This window comes from Papio anubis, chromosome 18 (assembly GCF_008728515.1).
Source record: "Papio anubis isolate 15944 chromosome 18, Panubis1.0, whole genome shotgun sequence".
In the NCBI taxonomy this organism is placed as follows: Eukaryota; Metazoa; Chordata; class Mammalia; order Primates; family Cercopithecidae; genus Papio; species Papio anubis.
Window position 1 is genome coordinate 43,017,495 of NC_044993.1, and position 17,641 is coordinate 43,035,135.

General features: G+C 45.3%; 2 protein-coding genes across 3 annotated transcripts in view; one reads left to right on the top strand and one right to left on the bottom strand.

Annotated features, from left to right (window-relative positions):
• LOC116271297 (translation initiation factor IF-2-like) overlaps nucleotides 1–13,786 on the bottom strand; it is a 37,952-nt gene extending 24,166 nt beyond the window's left edge. The window contains exon 1 of the mRNA XM_031658266.1: nucleotides 13,335–13,786. Coding sequence (XP_031514126.1) covers nucleotides 13,335–13,778 — 444 coding nt within the window. The 5' untranslated portion in view covers nucleotides 13,779–13,786. The remainder of the gene's footprint in view (nucleotides 1–13,334) is intronic.
• C18H16orf87 (chromosome 18 C16orf87 homolog) overlaps nucleotides 13,611–17,641 on the top strand; it is a 33,052-nt gene continuing 29,021 nt past the window's right edge. Inside the window, exon 1 of one of the 2 annotated variants that reach the window (XM_021931925.2) lies at nucleotides 13,611–13,798. In XM_021931925.2, the coding sequence (XP_021787617.2) occupies nucleotides 13,733–13,798 (66 nt within the window). In that variant the 5' untranslated portion in view covers nucleotides 13,611–13,732. The remainder of the gene's footprint in view (nucleotides 13,799–17,641) is intronic. The other variant, XM_031658265.1, reaches the window with a different exon arrangement.

The window sequence follows — 17,641 nt, forward strand, 5'->3', positions numbered from 1 at the left end:
TTTAAAACAAAGATTGCTAAAGAGAAAACAAAAAAATACGGCAGCTCCTTTGGAAAACAGGCAGTTCTTTAAAAATTTAAACACAGAAGTTGGGTGCGGTGGCTCACGCCTGTAATCCCAGCACTTTGGGAGGCGGAGGAAGGTGGATCACTTGATGTCAGGAGTTCGAGACCAGCCAGACCAAAATGGTAAAACTTCGTCTCTGCTAAAATAACACAAACATTAGCCGGGTGTTGTGGCAGGTTTCTGTAATCCCAGCTACTCCAGAGGCTGAGGCAGGAGACGCACTTGAACCTGGGAGGGGGAGGTTGCAGTGAGCCAAGATAGCGCCACTGCACTCCAGTCTGGGGAAAAAAAAACTACTGTTACCATATGATCCCACAATTTCAATATTAAGAATATGCTCATGAGAAAAGTGTACATATGAATGTTGATAGCAGAATTATTTATAACGTTTAAAAAGTGGCCACGTTCAGAGCTGTGGACGGACCCAGCGCCACCGCACGCCTTTCTCCGACAGCCGCGGGGCGCTGAAGCTGCGCGTCCCAGTTCAGGACGAGTTTCCCGACCTGAGCAGCCACCAAGACCCAGTGGCTGAGGCGCTGCCCCAGCTGAACGCGCAGCTGCGCGCCACAGGTGGCTTCGCGCTGGAGACGCCATCCAGACCCGCGTGGACAGCCCAGGCCAGCCGTACTCAGGGCCGTGGGCCGCGTGGCGGCCGACGAGGAGTCCTACGACGTGTTCAAGGATCTCTTCGGCCCGATCCTTGAGGACCCGCACGGCACTACAAGCCCAGCGATCAGCACAAGACCCAGCTCAACCCCGACAACCTGCCGGGCGGCAGCCACCTGGCCCCCAACTGTGCTGAGCTCGCGGTGCGCACGGCCGAGGCTTCTGCCTCCTCTGGGACCCGCGGTGGACGCCCTAGAGACTGGTTGGCGACCTGGCGGGACCGGACGACGCGCGCAAGAGCAGGACCGACAGCAATAGCAGCTCCTCGACAGCCACTTCCTCCTCCACGAGCCGGTACCGCTCCTGCTGCTGGCCTCTGGAAAGGCCCAACGCCCGCGGCATCCGGCACAAGGACAGTTAAGACCTTCCCGGTGTGAGGACCATCTGCAGGTCATCTCCGTGCAGCTGGGGGGCAACACGAAGGAGGAGTTTACTGCTTCTGCCCTGGCCTCTCCCGGATTGAAACTCTTCAAGTCTAGGAATGACGAGTTCATGTGGAACCCTCACCTGGGCTCCATCCTCACCTGCTCTCCCAACCGGGGCACAGGGCCGCGGGAGCAAGTGTGCACATCAGACTGCCCCACCTGGGCAAGCACGAGTTCTCGGAGGTGCTTAAGAGGCTGTGACTTCTGGCTTCTCGGAGGTGCTTAAGAGGCTGTGACTTCAGGCTGGGCGCGATGGCTCACGCCTGTAATTCCAGCACTTTGGGAGGCCAAGGCGGGCGGATCACTTGAGGTCAAGAGTTGGAGACCAGCCTGGCCAACATGGTGAAACCACCGTCTGTACTAAAAATACAAAAACTAGCTGGGCATGGTGGTGGACGCCTGTAATCCCAGCTACTGGGGAGGGTGAGACATGAGAATCGCTTGAACCCGGGGGGCAGAGGTTGCAGTGAGCCAAGATCACACCACTGCACTACAGCCTGGGCGACAGGGCAAGACTCAGTCTCAAAAAAAAAGAAAAAAAAAAGGTTGTGGCTGGGTGCGGTGGCTCATGCCTGTAATCCCAGCACTTTGGGAGGCCGAGGCAGGTGGATCCCCTGAGGTCGGGAGTTGGAGACTAGCCTGACGAACATGGAGAAACCCCCATCTCTACTAAAGACACAAAAAATTAGCCGGGCGTGGTGGCGCATGCCTGTAATCCCAGTTTGGGAGGCTGAGGCAGGAGAATGGCTTGAACCTGGGAGGAGTAGTTTGCAGTGAGCCGAGATCGCGCCATTGCACTCCAGCCTGGGCAACAAGAGCGTAACTCTGTCTCAAAAACAAAAAACGGCCAGGCGTGGTGGCTCACACCTGTAATCTCAAAACTTTGGGAGGCCAAGACGGGCAGATCACGATGTCAAGAGATCAAGACCATCCTGACCAACATAGTGAAACGCCACCTCTACTAAAAATACAAAAATTAGCTGGGCATGGTGGCGCGCACCTGTAGTCCCAGCTACTCAGAGGGCTGAGGCAGAAAAATAGCTTGAACCCAGGAGGCGGAGGCTGCAGTGAGCTGAGATCGCGCCACTGCACTCCAGCCTGGCGACAGAGCGAGACTCCGTCTCAAAAAAAGGAAAAAAAAGAGGCTGTGACTTCAGAGGCAAGGGACAGATGGTGTGGATGTGACCGTGGTGGGTGGGGTCTTGGACGTCTCCAATGCTGATCTCCGGGGCTTCTCGGAGGTAGAGCTGGTGCAGATGCGGGTGGGTGTCATAAAGCTGCTCATTGAGATGGAACAGTGGCATCACCAGGGCCAGGCCACCTATGGCCTAATGCCTGCTCAGCCCACACCTGCCACCAGCCCTTGCTGCTTCCTAACTTATCACCAGGCCAGTGCCTGCCATGCACCCCTGATGTTGGACACCTGGCAAGCCCTTAGCCTCACTGTAGAGACTTTCGTCACCCTTGCTAGAGTTTATTTTTTTATGATAAGATAAAAAATGCCAATGCTGAAATAAATTAGAGTTTTGGCCTAAAAAAAAAAAGTGGAAACAATCCAAATATACATCATTTGGATAATAAAATGTGGTATATCCATACAACAGAATATTATTCAGCCATCAAAAGGAATCAAGTACTGATAGATGCCATAACATAGTAAGCCTTGAAAACATTATGCTAAATGAAAGAAATCAAACACAAAAGGAACATACTATAGAATTCCATTTATAGGAAATTACCAAAATAGGCAGATCCAAAGAGACAGAAAGTGTTAATAGATACGGGAAGTGGCTGTTATTGGGTATAAGGTTTCATTTTGCAGGGATGACAATATCTGGGAATTAAATAGTGATGACAGTTACGTAACTCCGTGAATATACTAAAAACTGAATTGCACACTTTAAGTGGTATGTGAATTATATCTCTATAAAGCTATTGTTAAAGCCAGCAGAAGCAGACATTCAGTATTTCCCACATAAACATTACTGCTTTTCGGCTTCTTATAAAGGTTCACTAAAACCATAAGATAGGCCGGGCGAGGTGGGTCACGCCTGTAATCCCAGCACTTTGGGAGGCCGAGGTGGGTGGATCAACTGAGGTCAGGAGTTTGAGACCAGCCTGGCCAACATGGTCAAACCCCGTCTCTACTAAAAATACAACAATTAGCCAGACATGGTGGCAGGCGCCTGTCTGGAGGCGCTACTCAGGAGGTTGAGACAGGAGAATCGCTTGAACCTGGGAGAAGGAGGTTGCAGTGAGCCGAGATTGTGCCACTGCAGTCTAGCCTGGGCAACAAGAGTGAAACTTTGTCTCAAAAAAATAAAAATAAAAATAAACAAATAAACAAATAAATAAATAAAACCATAAGATGACAAAGATATTTACTAGGAATGTGGGCAGGACTTGAGTTACTTCTAATAAATAGAATATAGCACATATGATGGTTTGTGACTTTTGAGTCTTGGTAACGAAAGTAATCGCAACCTTACTCTCAGTCTCTCTTTTTTTGGTGGGGAGCAGGGCTGGGGGAGGGGCACAGGCTCTCGCTCTGTCACCCAGGCTGGAGTGCAGTGGCATGATCACAGCCCACTGCAGCCTCAACCTCCTGGATTCAAGTGATCCTGCCATCACACAATATTGTGTGAATCTGTGGCAAGAATAATAGAACAAGGGCTGGGTGCAGTGGCTCAAGCCTGTAATCCCAGAACTTTGGGAGGCCGAGGCGGGCGGATCACTTAAGGTCAGGAGTTCAAAACTAGCCTGGCCAACATGGTGAAATCCCATCTCTACTAAAAAATCAAAAAAATTAGCTGGGCATGGTGGTGCATGCCTGTAGTCCCAGCTACTCGGGAGGCGTGAGGCAGGAGAATCGCTTGAACCCAGGAGGCAGAGGTTGTAGTGCGCCGAGATCACGCTGCTGCACTCCAGCCTGGGTGACAGAGCAAGACTCCATCTCAAAAAAAAAAAAAGATAATAATAATAATAGAAAAAGGGAAGCTAGCAAAGTATTTTTCCTTGCAACATAATACATGCTGAGATATTGCTAGGATGTGCACTTTGAACATGAAGGTGATACAAAGAATAAAATTGTTTTCCTGCTTCTTTGGTCACAAATACAACTAGCTCTGATACAGTCAACAAATGTGGTGTGGAGCTTTAGAACTGTGGAGAAGTCTGTGTGGTTGGCACAGCTGCAACATAAAATACTCTGGAGTAGGTAACCAGTTTAAGGAGCAGAGATCAAAATGTGAGTGAAAACAATGATTCTTTCCTTAAGAAAGTCATGCTACAAAAAGAAAGTCAGCTGAAATAAACAGTGCACTTAGGCATATAGTAAAAATTGTGAATTATGTAAAAGCGAATGCATTAAATTTGAGATTATTCTTTTTGTTAGGTGATAATATGGAAGGTGATCATAAACAATTGTTATTGTATGCCATAGTAGCTTGTAGCGAGTCCTGATACCTTTATTATTTATGAATCGTTATTATTCATGGATGCTGTATTTGCAAATTAGCCTACTCACTAAAATTTATTTGTAATCCCAAAATCAATACTTAAAGTGCTTTTGCGGTCATTTGTGGACATGTTCAGAGTGGTAAAAAAATTCAGCTGACTGACACTCCCATTCCCAGCAGTGGTCAAAGTTGATGCTTCGCTTCTTGTTTTTGCTCCAATACTGTAAACAAATGTCCCATTTGGTGGTCTATTTAGTGACACTTTGGGTGGGGGGAGGGGCTGTTGTTAGTGATTTTGCTGTTTAAAATGGCCTCCAAGGAATCGCAAGAACCCCGGAAGTGGAGGTTGCAGTGAGCAGAGATCCCACCATTGCACTCCAGCCTGGGGAACAAGAGCGATTTTCAAAAAAAAACAAACAAAAAATGCCTCCAAGCACAGTGCTGAAGTGCTGCCTCGTGTTCCAAAGTCGAGAAGTCTGATGTGCTTTACCGAAAATATACGTGTGTTGGAGAAGCTTCAGGCACAAATTGTTGTGCTGCTGGCTGAGTTCAATGTTACTGGATGAACAATATATATTAACCAACATGTTTTTAAACAGAAGTACACATAGACTAAGGTTCTCGATTAATCTCTTGAGATAAATATGACCAGAGGCTTGCAGGAAACGAATCCTGCATATTCCCTGGGAGCAATGGTCAGAATTTGCAAATTTGGTGTTCGCAGTGACTTTCTAGAACATAACTACTGCAAATAACAAGAATCAACTGCATGTCTTTGTGTAACTCTCTTCCACCAGGCCAGTGAATATAGCCTAGTCCTGTTTTACTAATAGAACTCAGTGGGAGCAATTCTCCATGACTTTTTTTTTTTTTGAGATGGAGTTCGCTCTTGTCACCCAGGCTGAAGTGCAGAGGTGTGATCTCGGCTCACTGCAACCTCCACCTCCTGGGTTCAAGCAATTCTCCTGCCTCAGCCTACCAAGTAACTGGGATTACAGGCACGCAACACCACGCCCGGCTAATTTTTTATATTTTCAGTAAAGATGAGGTTTTGCCATGTTGGCCAGGCTGGTCTCAATCTCTCGACCTCATGGTCTGCCTGCCTCAGCCTCCTAAAGTGCTGGGATTACAGGCGTGAGCCACTGCGCCCGGCCAAGTGCCAACTTTTAAAGATAAGGATTGGTCAATCAGATGTACTAATTTTTCTAATATCTTCAGTATTTTAACGATCCTAATATTTTACTTCTTTTTTTTTTTTTCTTCCCGAGACTGAGTCTTGCTCTGTCACCCAGGCTGGAGTGCAATGGTGTGATCTCGGCTCACTGCAACCTCTGTCTCCCAGGTTCAAGCGATTATCCTGCCTCAGCCTCCTGAGTAGCTGGGATTACAGGCGTAAAACAAAAACGTGTAAAACATACTTAGGAATAAAGCAAAAACGTGTAAAACATACTCTGAAAACTACAAGACACTGTTGAAAGGAGTTAACGATCTGAATACATGAAAAGATACCCTGGCTGGGTGTGGTGGCTCATGCCTGTAATCCCAACACTTTGGGAGGCTGAGGTGGGCGGATCACTTGAGCCCAGAAGTTTGAGACCAGCCTGGGCAACATGGCAAGGAGATATGAAAACAGTTTCTATTTTATCCTTTTTGATGATATTGTAAATGGAATTAATTTCATTATCATATTGTTGAGTCCAAGTATATAGAAATAGATTTGATATTTATACATTGTGTCCTAAAACTTTGCTGAACTCATTTATTCATTCTAATAATAGATTGACTTATTAGGATTTTCTACATATAAGACAATGTCATCTGCAAATAGAGATAGTTTTGCTTCTTCCTTTCCAATCTACATGCCTTATTTCATTTTCTTGTCTAACTGCCCTGGCCAGAACTTCCAATACAATTTTGAGATATCAACTTTTTTTTTCTAAAATGGGGTCTTGTTGCATTGCGCAGGCTGGTCTGAAACTCCTGGGCTCAAGCAATCCTCCTGCCTCAGCCTCCTGAGTAGCTGGAGTTATGAGCAAGACTCTGTCTCTAGTTTTGTTTGTTTGTTTTTAATGTATTAAAAAAAATAAAATATCCCATGTTCCTGGATTGGAGGTCTTAATATTAAAATGGCAATATTCCCCAAATTGATCTGCTGTTGAACACAATCCCTATAAAAATCCAGCTGGGTTCTCTGCAGAAATTGACAAAATGATCCTAAAATTCATATAGAAATTACAGGGACTCTGAATTTTTTCCCCGAACAACCCTGAAAAAGAATAATGAAACCATCTTGAAAAAGAAGAGCAAACCTGGAAGACTCACACTTCCAGATTTTAAAGCTACATAACAAACCAGTGCAGTACTAGCAGAAGGATAGATGTATAGATCAGTGGAATAGAGCTGAATGTCCAGAAACAAACCACATGCAAGGAGGAAGGCAGCCTCTGATCTCTTGGCCAGTGTGACTTCACTCACATACCCAATATCTTGGCAGACTGGAATCAACTAGGCCCAGCTAGAACTTCTAATACTATGTGGAATAGAAGTGAAACCAGGCAACCTTGTCTTATTCCTGATCTTAAGCGAAAAGCTTTCAGCCTTTCACTATTGAGTATGATGTTGGCTGTGGGTCTTTCATATACGGCCTTTAACATGTTGAGGAAGTTTCCTTGTATTCCTAGTTTATTGAATATTTTTTCTTTTTAATCGTGATAAAATACACATAACATGAAATTTACCATTTTAGCCGTTTAAAAATGTACCGTTTAGTGTCATCAAGTACATTGACATTGTTGTGTAACCATCACCACCATCCATTGCCAGTACATTTTCATCATCCCATACTGAAACTCCATACCCATTAAACAATAATGCCCCCTTCCCTCCTTCGTCTAGGCCCTGACAACCACTGTTCTACTTTCAGTTTCTATGAATTTCATGACGCTAGGTCTCTCATCTAAGTAGAATCATACAATATTTGTTATTTTGTGTCTGAATTATTTCACTTAGCATCCTGTCTTCGAGGCTCATCCATGTTGTGGTGTCACAATTTCCTTTCTCTTTATGGCTAAATAATATTTTGTTATATGCACAGTCATGAGTCACTTAACCATGGGGAAATGTCTACCATTTGGCTACTGTGAATAATGCTGCTGCGAACATTGGCATACAAGTATTTGCTTGAGTATTGGCTTTCAACTCTTTTGTGTATATGCCTAGAAGTGGAATTGCTAGATCAAATGGTAATTTTTTTTTTTTTTTTTTTGAGATGGAGTCTCGCTCTATCACCTAAGCTGGAGTGCAGTGGCACGATCTTGGCTCACCCCAACCTCTGACTCCCAGGTTAAAGTGATTCGCATGCCTCAGCCTCCCAAGTAACTGGGATTACGCGCACATGCCACCATGCCTGGCTAATTTTTGTATTTTTAGTAGAGACAGGGTTTCACCATGTTGGCCAGGCTTCTCGAACTCCTGAACTCAAGTGATCTGCCTGCCTCTGCCTCCCAAAGTGTTGGGATTACAGGTGTGAGCCACCACACCAGGCCTCAAATAGTAATTCTATGTTTAATTTTTTTAGGAATCTCCAGGCCACATTTCCACAACAACTGCACCATTTTACATTCCACAAGGGTTCCATTTTCTCCATATCTATATCCATATCAACACTTGTTTTCTGTTATTGAGTGTTTTTATCATGAAAGGGTGTTGAATTTTGTCAAATGCCTTTTCTGCATCAATCAAAATAGTCATGTCATTAGCTGGTCATGGTGGTACATTCTTGTAATCCCAGCTACTTGAGAGTCTGAGGAAGGAGGATCACTTGAGCTCGAGAGGCAGAGGTTGCAGTGAACCAAGATCGAGCCACTGTACTCCTGCTTGGGTGACAGAGTGAGAACCTATGTCAAAAAGGTCATGTCATTTTCCCTTTCATTCTATTAATGTGGTATATTACTCTGATTGATTTTTGTATGTTTAATCATTCCTGCATTACAGAAATAAATCCTCCTTTATCATGATGTATAATTCCTTCAAACTATGCTGAAGATGGCTTGCTAGTATTCTGTGCAGGAGTTTTGGATCTTAAAATTTTAGTGCAAGTAAGGAGGGCAGCATATTTTTCCCTAGTAGTTATGATTGAGAGATGCAAATTTAAGTAAGAAACTTGAAATAACAGGTATTTTACATATTATTATAATATGTTCCATGTTTTTACAGTAATTATTAAAGAGGCAATGAACTTGACATTGCACCTCTGTGAATGCTATAACTAAACATTTTACAAATGTGATAGAACAGTTTGAATTTTATTTCCCTCAAAAGAAAATTCCTGCATAGGAAAATCATAGATCTGAAATCAATTTTTCCACTGAAGATAATTTAAAATTTAACTATTACACTATAGGATAAATAGCTGACCAAGTTGTGAATGCAAAGAAAAAGTCTTGAAGGAAATCAAATGTGCCACTCCAGTGAACATGCAAATGATGAGAATGAAAAACAGCTGTACTACTGATATGAAGAAAGTTTTAGTAGTCAGGATAAAAGATCATAATAGCCACAACAATCCCTTAAGTCAAAGCCTAATCCAGATCAAGTCCCTAACTCTCTTCAATTCTATAGAAGACTACAGAAGAAAAGTTTGAAGCTAGCAGAGGTTGGTTCTTGAGATTTAAAGAAAGAAGCCAACTTGGCCAGGCGCAGTGGCTCACACCTGTAATCCTAGCACTTTGGGAAGCCAAGGAGGGCAGATCACCTGAGGTCAGGAGTTTGAGACCAGCCTGGCCAACATGGTGAAACCCCATCTCTACTAAAAACACAAAAATTAGCCAAGCATGGTGGCGGCCACCTGTAATCCCAGCTACTGGGGAGGCTAAGGGAGGAGAATCGTTTGAACTCGTGGGGGTGGAGGTTGCAGTGAGCCAAGATCATGCCACTTTACTCTAGCCTGGGTGAAAGAGCGAGACTCCATCACAAAAAAAAAAAAAAAAAAAAAAAAGAAAGAAAAAGAAAAAAAAGAAAGAAGCCATTTCCATAATGTAAAAGTACAAGGTGGGGAAGCAAGTGCTGATGTAGAAGCTGCAGCAAGTTATCCAAAAGATCTAGCTAATTTTATTAGTAAAGGTGGCTACATTGAAGAACAAATTTTCATTGTAGGTGAAACAGCCTTCTACTGGAAAAATATGCTACCTAAGACTTTCACAGCTGGAGAGAAGGCGGCAATCAAGGCCTGGCTTCAAAGCTTCAACAGAGAGGCTCACTGTCTTGTTAGAGCCAAGTGTAGCTGATGACTTTAAGTTGAAGTCAATGCTCATATACCATTCCCCAAATCTTAGGGCCCTTAAGAAACATGTTAAATCTACTCTGCCTATACTCTATATGGAATAACAAAGTCTGGATGACAGCACATCTGTCATGGTTTACTAAATATTTCAAGTCCTCTGCTGAGACCACCTGCTTGGAAAAAAAGATTCTTTTCAAAATATTATTACTCATTGACAATGCACCTGGTCACCTAACGGCTCTGATGGAGGTTTAAGAAATTAATGTTATTTTCATGCCTGCTAATCCATTCTGTAAGCTATGGATTATGGAATAATTTTGACTTTCAAGTCTTATTATTTCAGAAATAGATTTTGTAAGGCTATTGCTGCCATAGATGGCAATTCCTGTGATGGATCTGGGCAAAGTCAATTGAAAACCTTCTGGAAATGATTCACCATTTTAGATGGCATTAAGAACATTCATGACTCATGGAAGCAAGTCAAAATATAAACATTAACAGGAGCTTGGGAGGAGTTGATTACAATCCTCATGGATGACTTTGAGGGGTTCAATACTTCAGTGGAGGATGTAACTGCAAATGCGGGACACATAGCAAGATATAACCCGAATTAGAAGTAGAGTCTGAAGATGTGACTGAATTGCTGCAATCTCATTCTCTCCTCTTTTTTTTTGGGCACAGGGTCTCACTCTGTTGTCCAGGCTGGAGTGCATTGGTACGATTATGGTTCACTATAGCCTTGACCTCCTGGGCTCAAGCATTCCTCCCACCTCAGCCTCCCAGGTAGCTGGGACTACAGATGCACATCACGCCCAGATAATATTTGTATTTTTTTGTGAAGATGAGGTTTCACCATGTTGCCCAGGTTGGTCTCAAACTCTTGAGCTCAAGCAATCCTCCTGCCTCGGCCTCCCAAAGTGCTCGGATTAATGTTGCAATCTCATGATAAAACTTGAACAGATGAGGAGTTACTTCTTATAAAGGAGCAAAGAAAGTGGTTTTTTGAGATGGACTCTCCTGGGGAAGATTCTGTGAACATAGCTAAATGACAACAAAGGATTTAGAATATTACATAAATATTAGTTGATAAAGCAGTGGCAGGATTACGTTCTTTTTTTTTTTTTTTGAGACAGGGTTTCTCTCTGTCACCCAGGCTGGAATGCAATGGCACAATCATGGTTCACTGCAGCCTCGACCTCCTGGGCTCAGTGGATCCTCCACCTCAACCTCTTGAGTGGCTGGGACTACAGGCATGCACTGTCACCACTTGGTTATTTTTAAATTTTTTTTGGAGACGGGTTTCACCATTTTGCCCAGGATTTTTAGCCCAATTTTAACATCAAAGTGTGTACACTGTTTTTTAGACATAATGCTATTGTACTTTTACTATATTATGGTATAGTGGAAACATGTTTATTATATGTACTGGGAAACAAAAAAACTGAGTGTGGCTCTCTTTTTTGTAATGGCTTGGAACTGAACCCCTAGTCTCTCCAAGGTATGCCTGTAAATGACCAAACAGGAAGCAATCTCGTGGGTTTCATATTAAAAGCTTTAAACATTTACATACCTGTTATTTATACAAAGTGTGCTTACAGGCATTTACTATACACAATTGTAACTCATAACTTTGCTTTAGTTAACAATTGTAGAATAAAAAGTTATCAGTGGAATAGCCAGTCTCTGTAATAAATGCATATTGGCAAATTTTCTCTGAGCAACGTGTACAGTTTGTAAATTATTTTCTTTCTGTTATGTTTGTTCTGATTGTTTATTAAGCATAACTCTGGGTCTGTCAAATTAAATATTTAAAAGTAAGCTTACATTTTGCAGAGTTGTTTTTAACTCCCCCCTCCCCTTTCCTCCCGTCCCCTCCCCTCTCCTCCCCTCCCCTTCCGACGGAGTCCGACTAGAGTGCAGTGGCGCGATATTGGCTAACTGCAAGCTCCGCCTCCCGGGTTCACGCCATTCTCCGGCCTCAGCCTCCCGAGTAGCTGGGACTACAGGCGCCCGCCAACATACCCGGCTACTTTTTTGTATTTTTAGTAGAGACGGGGTTTCACTGTGTTAGCTAGCCTTGGCCTCCCGAAGTGCTGGGATTACAGGCGTGAGCCACCGCGCCCGGCCTTTTTTTTTTCTTTCTGAGACAGAGCCTCGCTCTGTCGCCCAGGCTGGAGTGCAGTGGTGCAATCTTGGCTCATTGTAACCTCCGCCTCCCAGCTTCAAGCGATTCTCGTGCCTCAGCCTCCCAAGTAGCTGGCATTACAGACGTGCACCACCGCACCCGGCTAATTTTTGTATTTTTACTAGAGATGGGGTTTCACCATGTTGGCCAAGCTGGTCTCGAACTCCCGACCTCAGGTGATCCACCTGCCTAGGCCTCTCAAAGTGTTGGGATTACAGGCGTGAGCCACCGCGCCCGGCCCTTTTTTTTTTTTTTTTTTTTTTTTTGGAGACAGGGTCTCCCACTATCACTCAGGCTAGAGTGCAGTGGCCGCAATCTCGGTTCTCTGAAGCCTCAACCTCATAAGCTCAAGCGATCCTCCCACTCCAGGCATGGGCCACCATGCTCAGCTAAATTTTTAAAATCTTTTACTTTTTGTAGAGATGGGGATCTCGCTATGTTGCCCAGCGTGGTCTCGAACTCCTGGGCTTAAGTGATCCGCCCGCCTGGGTTTCCCAAAGTGCTGGGATTACAGGCGTGAGCCATTGCCCCCGGCCTCGAATAATTTATTTAATGTTAATTTAGTAAGTATCGGTCACGGACAGATTGGAAAAAGAAAAACAACTGATCCCTCCTCTTGATAGTGAGTAGCACTGGTTTACACAGCTAGGCTGCTCCTTGAAGGCTGACACTGCATTTTATTCAAATTTTCCTGACAGTCGGACTTAGGCAATTATATATTGAATAAATAAATGAATTTTCACTCTGCTGCTAGGTCCAATGCTCTCATAAAATGTCTATCATAATTCTTCAACGATTAGCCTTGGTAACATCTACTTAAGTTTTTTTGTTTGCTTTTTTTTTTTTTTTTTGAGACGGAGTCTTGCTCTGTCGCCCGGGCTGGAGTGCGGTGGCGCGATCTCGGCTCACTGCAAGCTCCGCCTCTCGGGTTCACGCCATTCTTCTGTCTCAGCCTCCCGAGGAGCTGGGACTACAGGCGTCTGCCACCACGCCCGGCTAATTTTTTGTATTTTTAGTAGAGACAGGGTTTCACCGTGTTAGCCAGGCTGGTCTCGATCTCCTGACCTCGTGATCCGCCCGCCTCGGCATCCTAAAGTGCCGGGAGTACAGGCATGAGCCACCGCGCCCAGCCTACTGAAGTTTATTAAATGCCAGGATCCACGCTACGCCCTTCACCATTCATTCCCCAGCCTTCGCTCCCACGTTCTCGTTCCATGGGGAGGGGGCGTGCCCAGCACTACGGCCCGTCCTACCTGTGCATTCGTTGGTCGAGCTCGACGCCCGTTACTGCCGAGTCCCGCCCAGGCCTTGCCCCCTCGTAGTCGGCCAGGCCGAGAGGAGGCGTGGCCACTGCCGCGCCGGGGCGGTCCGGGAGGTCTCTTCTCCTCCAGTGATACTTTGGGCGAGCTCGCGGGCGAGCTGTGGGTCGCAAGTCGTAGTGGGAGCGCGTGTCGCGGTCCCCAGGAGCCGCCAGCCGACGCCCCGCCCCGCCCCCTTGGCGCGCAGGTTCCGCGCGAGCTCGCGCACGCGCGCGCGCACCCGCCAGAGGCTTGGTGAGGCTCGCGGGGACGGGGCGGCCGGAGGCCGGGCTGCCGAAGTGCGAGGGGAGGAGCCCAAGCCGTCGCTGCCGCCGCCGCTGAGGTAGAGGAGCATGTCTGCAACTCGAGCCAAGAAAGTGAAGATGGCCACCAAATCATGCCCCGAGTGCGACCAACAGGTGGGTGCTGGGGGCCGGGCGCGCGGGCGGGCGGCAGTGGCTTGGCGGCCGTTGTCTGTGGAGGGGGACCTCGCCGGGCTCTCGGTGGCCGAGCGGTGGGCAGGTCCTTGGGCCCGGCCGCGACGGCGGCGGTGGGGGTCCGGGGCCGGTCGGGCTGCACCGAGGGGTTTCGCGGGAAGAGCCCGGGGCCGTGGCCAGCCAGTATCCGCCTGGCGGCGGCCAGACAACCGAGCCCCTCCTGCTGTGTCCCGGCTGGGGGAGCACGCCTGTGGTGGGCTCATTGGGCGGCTGTCTGGCGCCCCAGACTCTTCTCGCCGGCGGCAGTGACAGCGGTGGGAGCCTGCGGGCGGCAGCCCCGGCGAGAGGGCGCCGTGCGCCCGCCTCCCAGACCAGGCCCTGGCTCCGAGAGCCCCTCCTGCGGCCCGGGCGGCTTTGTTCCCGGTTCCGACGGGTGCGGGGCTCCCCCAAAACGGCGCCTCAGCGACCGGGGCGGGCGCCTGAGTGGGACAAAGCGGGCCGCGTGTAATGATTTTGAGTTTCGGCGAATTTGGAGATTTTTTTTCCCCTCCTTACGTATTTATTATATTTTTGCTGTGCAATCGCGAATCCTGCATTTACGTTGTTTTTAATGGTTCATGATTGAATAAGGCCCCCGTTTAAGCCCTTCCTCCTTTTTGGGCGCTCGTTACTTCCCCACCCCTCGCAGTATCCACTGTTACAAATTTGGCCTGTCTGCTTCTAGATCTATATCTCTGTCTCTCTCTGTCTCTCTCTCCCTCCCTCTCTCTATCTGGTTTCTTGAATTTGAAACGATTCCTTTCTACATTGAGTTCATGGTGTAATAGTTGTAATTTAAACATCTCATTTCAGTGTTCTCTGTGTTGAAGCGTGTCTCAATTCTTTACTGGAGTAATAGACATTCCTTTAAGCCTTAACATCGAATGAGTTAAACTCCTTCAATTAAAAGCATTCGTAAGGCCCTCATTTGTTACCAGCGTGTAGATCTGGGTGTGTTTTTTCCTTTTCCACTGAGTGAATTTTTTCAAAATGACTACCTTTCTCGCCTCCCCTCCCCACCGCCTTTTAAAATTTTTTTAAATCAAGAGTAATTTGAAATGGCTGGAGACTTTTTAATAAGCTGACTTTAGTGCATTTTTCAAGGATAATTCTTGTAGGTTTTTCAAATCTTGTAACAGAAAACATGTTACATGTTTTATTAAGTATCCTTTATGGGCTGTAGTACAAACGCTCATCAGAAAAAGGTTGTGCAAGAAATACAGTGTAGGAGCTATGCCAGTATGCAGTATAAAAACAGTTTAGTCATGTTTTCCAAAGAGTTACTTTCATTCTTACTACTAAACTAAATTTGTTAAATTTTGACAAAACTGGTCTTTGCGATATGACTCTTTGTGGGAGATTATTTCAGTGTTTAAATCATTTCCAATTATTCCAGTTAATTGTGTAGAAGTATAAGGTTTACTTGGGGTATGCGTTATGCATTCCAGTTTCTGTAAGGCACAAGTATTTGCAAATCCTGACTTCGTTCTAATTGGCATAAAGCAACCTTTTGGGAAAACTAGCCAGTTTTTTATGACTATTTTTATATAAAAGAGCAAAGGATACTAAACTTATAGGAGTTTCTGAAAAGCTGTTCAACAAAACAGGATCAGTGTTTTATTTGGAAAGATCACATTCATTTTATTATACACCCCCTTCCCCATATTTATTCTTTCATATAAAATCAGCTTTCCCAGCTTTGGCTGTAATAACAAAATACCATAGACTGGGTGGCTTAAACAACAGAAATTTATTTTCTCACAGTTCTGGAGGCTGGAAGTCCAAGATAATGGTGCAAGCATGGTTATGTTCTGGTGAGGGCTCTCTTCTTTTTTTTTTTTTTTTTTTTTTTTGAGACGGAGTCTTGCTCTGTCACCCAGGCTGGAGTGCAGTGGCCAGATCTCAGCTCACTGCAAGCTCCGCCTCCCGGGTTCACGCCATTCTCCTGCCTCAGCCTCCCGAGTAGCTGGGACTACAGGCGCCCGCCACCTCGCCCGGCTAGTTTTTTTGTATTTTTAGTAGAGACGGGGTTTCACCGTGTTAGCCAGGATGGTCTCGATCTCCTGACCTCGTGATCCGCCCGTCTCAGCCTCCCAAAGTGCTGGGATTACAGGCTTGAGCCACCGCGCCCGGCCGAGGGCTCTCTTCTTGGCTTGCAGATGGCTGTCTTCTTGGTGGCCTCACATGGCGGAGAGAGGGTCAAGCTCTCTCCCTTTTCATAAAAGGTCTCTAATCACATCATGAGGGCCCCACCCTCATGACTTAATTTAAATCTAATTATCTCTCAAAGGCCCCATCTCCAAATACCATCACATTGGGGTTAAGGCTTCAATATATGAATTTGGGTATGTGGGGGGCGCATAATTCTGCCCATAGCAAGCTAGTACGTAATTTAATGAGTTTGGTTTGTTTTGTCCTTTATTCCAAATACTTAAGTGAATATAACGTGTATAAGGACTAATTAAAACTTTTGGTGATATGAACCTGATGTGAAAAAATAATGGATTAATTTTAGCTTTCTAATTTAAAAGTACTGGCTTCTTTTAGTTACAAACCAGAATATGATTATAATCTAGAAAGCCATTTTCTAAACATTAGATTACTGCTATGATTCTAAGTTGCCTAAAAAACATTAAATTAGAATTTAGGTATAGTTTATAAACATAAATGTAAAATCTTTAAATTTGAGATTTCCCAGTTGATTAGATTTACTTGTGTGTGTGTGCGTAAGTTTGAAAGACTGGTACAGAGATCAGCAAACAAGAAAAAGCTAGATTATCAACTGCTTTGTAACATCTCCTTTGCAGGCTTCTGTTGAACATATCATTCTAAAACATATTAAACCACAATACTTTTATTTTCAAGGGGTTTCATATCCATCAGTCACTCAAAATCACTGAGCTATTTTGTGTGCAGTGGTACTCAAGATTCTTGTCAGTTTTCTGGTATCTTTTGTGTATGCTTCTGTTTTTGTCTTTGTTTTTTAAAAAAATAGAGCAGCTTTTTTTTAATTTAAAGGAAATTTTATGTGATGGATAGCAAATATGTCTGGTATAAGTTCCTTTGGTTCTCTCAGTAATAAAGAATCTAAATGAGTTATCTGTAATGTAATTATTTTAGAGCTTTTAAAAAATCAGTTAAATGGCGTGCGCAGTGGCTCACACCTGTAATCCCAATACTTTGGGAGGCAGAGGCTAGTGGATCACGAGGTCAGGAGTTCCAGACCATCTTGGCTAACACGGTGAAACCCCATCTCTACTAAAAAATTAGCTGGGTGTGGTGGCATGCACCTGTAGCCCCAGCTACTGGGGAGGCTGAGGCAGGAGAATTGCTTGAACCTGGGAGGCAGAGGTTGCAGTGAGCCAAGATCGCACCACCGTACTCCAGCCTGGGCGACAGAGACTCCGTCTCAAAAAAAAAAAAAGGTGAAAAATCAGTGAAACACTATAGGACGAGATTTTTTTTTTTTTTTTTTTGCAGATTTAAAAAATCCAGGCCAGGCACGGTGGCTCACACCTGTAATCCCAACACTTTGGAAGGCCGAGGCGGGTGGATCACCTGAGGTCAGGAGTTCGAGACCAGCCTGGCCAACATGGTGAAAACCTGTCTCTACTAAAAATACAAAAATTAGCCGGGCATGGTGGCAGGCACCTGTAAACTTCATCTCAAAAAAAATAAAAAAATTGGCCGGGCGCGGTGGCTCAAGCCTGTAATCCCAGCACTTTGGGAGGCCGAGGCGGGTGGATCACGAGGTCAGGAGATCAAGACCATCCTGGCTAACATGGT